The sequence below is a fragment of the Mya arenaria genome, chromosome 2 (genome assembly GCF_026914265.1).
Source record: "Mya arenaria isolate MELC-2E11 chromosome 2, ASM2691426v1".
Lineage (NCBI taxonomy): Eukaryota > Metazoa > Mollusca > Bivalvia > Myida > Myidae > Mya > Mya arenaria.
In genome coordinates, this window is record NC_069123.1 from 69953129 (window position 1) to 69963197 (window position 10069).

Consider the following 10069-nt stretch of genomic DNA (forward strand, 5'->3'; position numbering starts at 1 on the left):
ATGCCCATGTCATAACTACATTGCTACATAACTAAACTTTGCTTTCATAAGACGCTCTTTTACAGCGCTATTCATTTTAAACTTTAGAAATATATATATGATCATGGTTATTTCTCCGTGGTTTCAACTGGTATGTTATATTTAAAAACACATAAGCAAAATTATTTTAAAAGTGTAGTGAAAAAGTGTGATATTACATAAATTCTGTCAATAAATATTGCATTTATTTCCATCGATAATCGTGTTTACGAGCGTCAATAATTTAAGGATAATTGCTGTAAAAACAACTTGATGATGTTACTGTCATTAAAGAAAATATGTTGTTAATTGTTGTTCTTAGTTTATAACGTGGTCTTTCATCACTGCTGTAAAATAGTATATCCAATAAGCCTGCTTAAACATGATCACTGTTGTTAATAGCCATCCGGTGCCCCGTCTTTCCGATAATCAGAGTTGGCCGTGATGTAGTCCCCACGTCTCAGAATCCCCTGGACCACACTGAAAGCGCTGTCCAACATTGTAATGTTATGTCCCATTGCCCGTAGCCCGTCTATTACCTCCTGCAATGTGGACATAGGCAAGATATTTATTTGACGTCACAATAATGCCCTTAGCGGTAAAGAGGTTCTGTGCGTGGAACTAATGTCCATGTACGTGTCTTGCATATTAGGCTTCATCTACGTGCGATTAAGACTAATTTACAATTCCTTGGTGATGACCATTATTATCATAGACGACGATCCGACTGGGGATCAGACCTAGGACCCTAGGACCCAGGGTCCGATAAATTTACCCCAAATTAAGACAAATATTTGTATTGCAAGTTGCAGGCACAGCAAGTCTGCTTCAAAACTATACGACGGGCTGAAACACCTGCATTCCCTATACACTATGATGAAACAACAACAAATCAAATTCAACATTATGCCCTTTAAGCCCCTCTCTGTCAGAAACAGGTGGAGGATTGAATATAAGTACGTTAAGAAAAAATGCTTTGGTTAATACAAGATGTAAAAGTGTGTGATACATGAAAGGGAACAAACATTTCAAAATTTCAACTGCGGTCAAAGTTTTCATCAGACTGTTTACTGTGGCCGTGGCATTTGATCTTATACTCACCCCGCGTTGTTGATGTTCTATGCAGACATAGTTTAAACAAGACTGTTTGGCCGTTACATTCCCTAATGAAAGCACTAATAATGTTGAATGGCTTGAGTGAAGACCGCCATCACCATCATCATTACCAACACCGTCATGACCACCATCATCTTCAGAAGGGAGAACACGGCATTGAATTAATTATGTATTGTATATTTGGGTTCCTTCCCCTGTAGTAGATTGTTTTTCGTTATTTGTGGAATTATTACGCAATGTAGTTCCGATGAGGTCACAAGCAGAACTGCCAGTAATTTTCGAATTCATAGGAGTTTTCCCTTCCATATCCGTATTTTAAAGTTTGTTAAACATTGATACATTCAAATTATTACACATTTGATTCCTTCTGAATAAACATAAAATAATCTGTAAACCAAACATTTTTCCAGGTATGTTTCATAAACTGATTTGTATTAATTCTGGTACTCTTAAGTAAAATTTTCAACTCCACATTGACTCAGTTAAATGTTCTGGTCTATTACAAAAGTCTTGAGGTAAAGCTAAAAATAATACGAGTCGTCTATGGATCAAAGGCAACTTACCACTAAAGTTGCATTTGCAACCCCCTAGGACAAACTGTTCTCGTGTAATTGTGCTTATAAAATAGGACACACAAATATACTAATGCACTTGATTCCCCGAAATTAGATTCATGGAGCCATCTTCTGGTCAATGGCAATATTTAAGCGAAGTATGATGGTCCTAGGTCTGTTCGTTTTAAACATATACTGCGGATAAGGTTTTTTAAGACTGTTGACCGTAACCTATAAATTTGATGTTCTGAACTTCAAATAACAGGGACCATCTATTGGTCAAGGGCAACATACCACTGAAGTCCCATGTCACTAGGGAAAAACTTCTCGAGTTATTGTGGGCAAAAAGCTTTCCTAAGACTATTTATTTTGACTTTGACTACTGACTACAAAAACAATAGCGATCATCTACTGGACTAGGGTACCCTTCCACTGAAGTTTCATGATCCTATGGCAAGCCGATCCCTTCTTATATGCGGACAACACTTATTGGGACTCCCGACAGACCTACTTTCCGACCTACAAATGCAAATCTGTTTGATCCTTTTTTCAAAATGGGCTTAAACAGCAGTATATTAAGCATGTATAACACTGAGACTAAAACTGGAATATAAATGAGCACCCACTAGACAAGTTATGTATTTGAATTAAAAACTAAATATATATGAATGTAGAAATACCCCTGGGAATCCTGTCTGTATCTGGAGTGTTTCAGGGAAAAGCTGGTGATGAACCCTCGGGTAGTCGATCGCCTCTTTGATACCCCAACCCCAATCAAGAGTCGCGACTGTCACCTTAAATAGGACATGGGAATAGTAAGCAATTATCAACACCTCAAATCGCATAATGTATAGGTATTACCGTGAATAACAAATTTGACTTAAATGATCAAACAAAAAATGCACAACTATGATTTAGATACACATACAATTATATAAGGGATGTTTTGGCGCTTTTTAACTGTTTAATTTGTCGCTGCGTTAGTTTAAAAACATTTATAAAGGATATTATGTTTTATCTGTTCCTAAATCATATTCGTTGTTATAATTTATGTCAAATGAGTTAAACATGATAATGCATTAATTATTTTTGTGTATCATCCTATATTGTGCACCTTTAACTTATCCATCAATGCGTACTTCAAAATCGCGTTATATTGGGCAAATCTAAGCAAATGTTCGAGATACGGACCGCAACAGAGCTGCTCGAGGAGGTATCATGATACCTGGTGCTTATGAGAATGGGAAGTATAGTATCAAGATTGTGAATACATAGTTTACATGTACCGTACCAACGCTGTAGCAGGAATAATCCTCGTTCCACTGGAAGCGCCAACCACGAGCTGTACATCCCCGTTGCGGTCAATCACCAAACTCGGGGTCATGGAAGATAGGGGGCGCTTCCAAGGTTCTATGAAGTTAGCTTCCGAGGCGGGAACACCGAAGGAGTTGATAGTGCCGGGCGTTGAGAAATCGTCCATTTCGTTGTTAAACACAATGCCTGTACGGGTTCCGACCACTTTGGAACCAAAACTGGAATACATTCATATCTGTACAATATGTGTATTTTTTATTATATATTATTACCAATGTGGTACCTATATTGAACAACGAATACAATACAAACTCAATTTGTAATATCAATTTAAAAGAAACATTAACTACCGACTATGCACCATTACAATTTGAGCCGAATGGGCCGTCAACATTCTTAAGGCGACAATAACAGGTATAGCTTATTTAAATGCCCCCTTCCCCCCACCCCCACACACACACCAAACAATAAAAATAAAATAAAAATGACGGTAGTGGGTAGGTCGACATTTTACTAGTTATTGTTAAGTTCTGAATATCATCTTCACACTTAAATCCGTCGTCATTTTGTATGGATCACCGTTAACTATAGTTCTCTGTAAGACTTCATTTACGCGTCTTACCGGAGCAAAGAAATATCGAAATGATATATCCAAAGGAAAACAATCAAAGGCCAGAAAAAAATTGTTCGATGACAATACAAACATAAAGGTCGTGAACCCGCAAATAAACATTTTGTACGCATAATCTAAGAACTGATACGCCTAATAGTTTGTCCGCCTCGTAGTTTCCCTTACAAGAGATTGATGGTACTGGTGATTGAGACAGCGTCCCCATTCGGTCCTAGGACAGAGAGATGTGAGGTTCCGTTATCCCAGATGTTGAAAAACATAGGTTGGTAATAGTCCGCCTCGAACGTCGAACAGTCTCTGATCCGTTCACGTCGCGCCGCTCCGAAAGTGGGGTCCGTCATGTTACGTACCAGCTGGGAAAAGATTGGTTAGCTCATTAATGTTGATACAATTATGAAACGAGTTCAACGAATTGATATCATGTGAATACCTTAAAATTGACGAAACTTAAATTTATTTTTCTAAACCTGTAGTATAAATTGCAATACTTTTCAACGATGATGATTAAGTTTTTGCATCCTCATAGTGGTCGTTCATAATTTTGTTATCTTACTTTGTTGCGGATGTTTCATTAGTGTGTTATCTAACGCTGTGGGGATGTTTCATTAGTGTGTTATCTTTCGCTGTGGGGATGTTTCATCAGTGTGTTATCTTACGCTGATGGGATGTTTCATCAGTGTGATATCTTACGCTTTGGGGTCGTTTCATCAGTGTGTTATCTTTCGCAGTGGGGACGTTTCATAAGTGTGTTATGTAACGCTGTTGGGTGTGTTTAATGGGTTGTTTTACAAATGTGTGTTATCTCACGCTGTTGATGATGTTTCACCAGCGTCTTATCTTACGCAGTTGGTGATGTTTCATCAGTCTGTTATCTTACGTTGCTTGGAATGTTTCACAAGTGTGTTATTTTACGCTGTTGAGAATTTTGCAGTGTGTTATATTACGCGATGCTGTTAAGTTTTAAAGTGTGTTATCTTACGTTTTTGGGGATGTTTAACCAGGGTGTTATCTTACGCTGTAGGGGGTGTTTGATCAGTGTGTTTGATCTTTGCTGTTGGGGATATTTAACCAGTGTGTTTTCTTACGCTGTTTTGAGTTTTTTATCAGTATGTTATCTTACCCTGTTGGGGGATGTTTTATCAGTGTGTTATCTTACGCTGTAGGGGGTGTTTCATTAGTATGTTATCTTATGCTGTGGGGATGTTTCATCAGTGTGTTATCTTACGCTGTATGAGATGTTCCATAAGTAAGTTGTCTTGCTCTCTTGTGTATGTTTCACAAGTGTGTTATCTTACACTGTTGGGGATGTTTCATCAGTGCGTTATCTTGCGCTATTGCGGATGTTTCATCAATGTGTTATCTTGTTCTGTTATGTATGTGTTACAAGTGTGTTATTTTACTCTGAGGATTAAGATCAGTGTGTTATCTTACGCTGTTTGGGATGTTTTACCAGTGTGTTATGTAACGCAATGGGATGTGTGTTAACCAGTTTGTTATCCAACGCTTTGCTCCTAGTTTCACCAGGGTATCATTTTACGCTGTGGGATGTTTAACCAGTTGTTGTCTTAAGTTTCGGTGCATTTTTACCAGTATGTTATGTTACATTTTGGGAGATCTGAAGTATCCGTATGAGAAATACTTTCGGACCATCCGGCATGCTCACGAACAGCCATACCCAAACGAATTCAGGACTCGGACACGGAACTCTTTAACGTAGTTAGAAGCCAGTGTTCAAACCACTACGCTTACAGGGCATCCGGTTTCTCCATGATTTTTTTTTAATTATTTTCTCTACCTCATCAACATAGTCTCGAAATGCGGGTGTTCCAACTTGGTTGTCGCCAAGTTGCGTGCGCAGCGCGTAGGCATGTTTAAAAGATTCCACCATGCGATGCCATGTTCTCTTTGCTTTCGGCACAGTTGACACGCTGTCGTTAGAAAATCGGAACTCTGGAATAGAGATGAGATCTTATTAGTTTAATAGGCACTAAGTAGTTCATCTCTTGGGGGAAAAGCCATGATCTCTTGGTTGAGTGATGGACACGTATTACAACATTTATTTTTGAAATTAGACTGCATATCTGTTAAACAATCCACAAAAATAATCTTCCGGATATAACTCACCATTGAGGATATTAAGGATGAATAGGTAGACGGCCCCGCCCGAGGGTGGGCGCGGAGAGTAGACCACGTGACCAGAGTCCAACCGGAAGGTGAGCGGCTCTTCTATCCGTAAGGTATAATTAGCAAGATCTTCTTCCGTTATGATGCCACCTAGAGCACAAATTAAAATGCAGGTTTAACGTTTTATAATTAAACAATGAGGCCTTGGTATACCCTCAGGCAGTTTGAAATGCGGATAGTGACTTGAAGAATATGCTGACCGTGCCTTTATGTGGCTCTAGGAAATGGTGGAGTAGTCTTTTATGCATTGTCAACCAACAGTGGACTTTGGACTGCAGGCGTATCGTACCAATGAACTCCTCCCTTGGACGTTAGCAGAGGACTGATTGACAAAACGTTCGAGGTGAATAATATTGCTGCTGAACATGTGACCTAGGAAGTCGAAAAAAGGGGGTTCCATAGTATCACAAAGCAATTCGCAGCAAAATAACCGTCGCGTTAACGGACATGGGGCGCGAGTTTTGGACCTACAAACCAGAAACGAGGGACCTCCTACGCAGCCACATACCACTTGGGTGGTTTGCTGAAGTCTCCTCGATGGTGAAACCCATCATGTATCTCCTGGTTGAATGTTCCAGCAAGGTCACCGTGACAGTAAACCCATTTAAGCGGACTGCTGTGAAACATATTGAGTGCATTTTCTTTGGTGAGGAAAGTTCAATTACATAAATGCTTTGTAGAAAAAACTTGAAATTGATTATTGTTTACATAGCTTTATGAACCCAACGAAGTACATTAAACTTATCATGCGTAATAATATATACAAATGTCATTTTGTTTTCATTTAAAATGTGTATTAATCTTAAATTTAAAAGTTAGCGGTAAATATAAGATTTAATTATTATTGATCATATTCATTATTCTGCATTCGTTCAAGGACGATGTTTTCCACTTGTAAACATCAATGGCTCCAAGACCGCTCAACGTGCATCACGCGTTTGATTGCGCGCCAAGACCGCTCAAAGTGCATCACGCGTTTGATTGCGCGCCAAGACCGCTCAACGTGCATCACGCGTTTGATTGCGCGCCCAAACCATAAAAAGATAAAAGGTTATTACGCACGCGAGTAGCAGTTGAAAATGTATAGTTAGGCTGTAGTAGACTTAAGAAAAGCAAATCGAAATCAGTTGTCGTTAGATCTACTTTTTGACATTACATGACATGTTTAAAGAATTAATGCGCCGGGGTTACGAAATGGGACGTATGCGGTTTAAAATAGTGCGAATTTAAAGACCTCTTTACTTGAATCATAAAAGTACAACCTTAATGTGAATTTAAAGCAAGCCTAAGAATCTTAAATAAATTTTGGTGATGAAATGAGGGGAGTATATAGTTATAGATCATTACGCAGAGAACGGAAATATGGTGCCTAAAAGACACTGCCTCACTTTCTACTACAAATAGTAAAATTATCTTCAGTCAACATCGGTTTTCATTTAATTAACTTTACACCAGCAATACACTTGCGAGATGAAAGATGCTAGCGCTCGTTCGTTTTAATTATTTGATCTAGGGGCTTAACTAGAAAATAAAGCCACAGTTTCGAAACATCCTTACACGTGCATGTTGTCATAGCAAACATGTTTCATGCTTATATTATTATCGCATGTCCAGAATTGATTTGCGGGACGATACAACCAAACTATGTCAATGTTCCTAACCTGCGTCCTGTATATCTGCAGCGATATTAGCCGAGAGGCTCCCATTATAGAAGGCGTCCGGTCCCTCTTTCGCTATAGTTTCTAGGGTCTGGGCTAGTTTAGGGGCCTTCATCGTCTCCCCCTTCTTATAAATGCCGTTGGTTGCTGGGTTGGTTAGGAGATCGCTGAAGCATAAATCTAAGTAAGCTAATAGTTCATGCACTTGGACGTATCGAACAAAGTAATCAGCGAAATTTAGAAAAAAACAATCGCAAGACGTTTAGTTTTAGTTCAGTGTTTGTATTTGCATAATATTAGCCTGAGCCACAAAAAGTTAATTCATTCATTCAATTGCCATACATGGGCAGTGTATATAATTTCTTACCGTAAATTCGGAAAATCGGGAAAGAATCTGCTGGTACTTCTAATCGCAGCCTCCAGTGCGTTTCCAACTTTAAATCCCTCTTTACAAAGTTTAATTGCTGGTTGTAGAAGTTGTTTCCATGGCAACCGCCCACCCAGCTTCCACGCCTTATATAGACCTTTTATTTCTCCAGGAATACCGATGGCCAATCCACCTAAAGGAGAAAAAGGTTTACATACATTTTTGTTCCATAACATGTACGTTTTGTTTCTATATTGCGACCTGCGCGTAACCCTGCAATCGCCTCCGAAAAGCACGATTTGCGCATAACTTTGCAACCGGCAAACCTCGTACCTCGCCAGTTAAAATTATTAAAGCCTAACCACTCAAAGTTTTCTGGAATGACGATTGTGCCTAGCTTACATCGGCGATCACTACTTGATGTTGTTTGCTCAATATGATTGCGATATTCATTGGTCAGTACGATAGCGCCTCCCTACGCGATATTTATTGGTCAGCACGATTGCGCCTCACTACGCGATGTTTTCTGGTCAGAACGATTGCGCCACACTACGCGATGTTTTCTGGTCAATACGATTGCGCCACACTACTCGACGTTTTCTGGTCAATACGATTGTGCCTCACTACTCGATGTTTTCTGGTCAATACGATTGTGCCTCACTACTCGATGTGTTCGGGGCAATACGATTGCGCCTCACTACTCGATGTTTTCTGGTCAATACGATTGCGCCACACTACTCGATGTTTTCTGGCCACTTCGATTGCGCCACACTATTCGATGTTTTCTGGTCAATACGATTGCGCCTCACTACTCGATGTTTTCATGTCAATACGATTGCGCCACACAACCCGATGTTTTCAGGCCAATTCGATTGCGCCACACTATTCGATGTTTTACGGTCAATACGATTGCGCCTCACAACTCGATGTTTTCTGGTCAATACGATTACGCCTCACTACTCGATGTTTTCTAGTCAATACGATTGCACCTCACTACTCGATGTTTTCTAGTCAATACGATTGCGCCTCACCACTCGATGTTTTCTAGTCAATACGATTGTGCCTCACCACTCGATAATCTGTAGTCAATACGATTGTGCCTCACTACTCGATGTTTTCTGGTCAATACGATTGTGCCACACCACTCGATGTTTACAGGTCAAAACGATTGTCCCTCGCTACTCGATGTTTACAGGTCAATACGACTGTGCCTTGCTACTCGATGTTTACAGGTCAATACGATTGTGACTCACCACTCGATGTTTATAGGTCAATACGATTACGCCTCTTTACTTGATGTTTTCATGTCAATACGATTGTGCCTCGCTACTCGATGTTTTCTGGTCAATACGACTGTGCCTCACTACTCGATGTTTTCAGGTCAATACGACTGTGCCTCGCTACTCGATGTTTTCATGTCAATACGACTGTGCCTCGCTACTCGATGTTTTCTGGTCAATACGATAGTGCCTCGCTACTCGATGTTTCCAGGTCAATACGATTGTGCTTCGCTACTCGATGTTTATAGGTCAATACCATTACGCCTCTTTACTTGATGTTTTCATGTCAATACGATTGTGCCTCGCTACTCGATGTTTTCAGGTCAATACGATTGTGGCTCACTACTCGATGGTTTCTAATCAATACGATTGCGCCTCACATCTCGATGTTTTCTGGTCAATACGATTATGCCTCACTACTCGATGTTTTCTAGTCAATACGATTGCGCCTCACCACTCGATGTTTTCTAGTCAATACGAGTGTGCCTCACCACTCGATAATTTGTAGTCAATACGATTGTGCCTCACTACTCGATGTTTTCAGGTCAATACGACTGTGCCTCGCTACTCGATGTTTTCATGTCAATACGACTGTGCCTCGCTACTCGATGTTTTCTGGTCAATACGATAGTGCCTCGCTACTCGATGTTTCCAGGTCAATACGATTGTGCTTCGCTACTCGATGTTTATAGGTCAATACCATTACGCCTCTTTACTTGATGTGTTCATGTCAATACGATTGTGCCTCGCTACTCGATGTTTTCAGGTCAATACGATTGTGGCTCACTACTCGATGGTTTCTAATCAATACGATTGCGCCTCACTACTCGATGTTTTCAGGTCAATACGATTGCGCCTCACTACTCGACGTTTTCTGGTCAATACGATTATGCCTCACTACTCGATGTTTTCAGGTCAATACGATTGTGCCTCACTACTCGATGTTT

The 10069-nt window shown here is 40.0% G+C and overlaps 1 protein-coding gene across 1 annotated transcript; it reads right to left on the reverse strand.

The window, feature by feature from the left end:
- Window positions 1-204: 204 nt before the first annotated feature.
- LOC128216850 (glutathione hydrolase 1 proenzyme-like) lies at window positions 205-8078 on the reverse strand. The gene is made up of 8 exons (XM_052923537.1): window positions 7843-8078; window positions 7479-7642; window positions 5758-5907; window positions 5429-5583; window positions 3799-3986; window positions 2980-3220; window positions 2369-2482; window positions 205-560 (listed from the first exon to the last, which is right to left on the reverse strand). Exons 1-8 carry the CDS (start codon window positions 8076-8078, stop codon window positions 414-416), a joined length of 1395 nt encoding a protein of 464 aa, XP_052779497.1. The 3' UTR covers window positions 205-413.
- Between the last annotated feature and the right edge of the window lie 1991 nt (window positions 8079-10069).

Bases quoted from the DNA above. Each gene is read 5' to 3' on its own strand.
- LOC128216850 (XM_052923537.1), bottom strand. From the start codon at position 8,078: ATGTTATGGAACAAAAATGTATGTAAACCTTTTTCTCCTTTAGGTGGA. The intron at 5,584-5,757 runs GTGAGTTATATC...TCTCTATTCCAG, and splicing joins CATCCTTAATATCCTCAATG to AGTTCCGATTTTCTAACGAC. The intron at 2,483-2,979 runs GTACGGTACATG...GTCCTATTTAAG, and splicing joins TTATTCCTGCTACAGCGTTG to GTGACAGTCGCGACTCTTGA.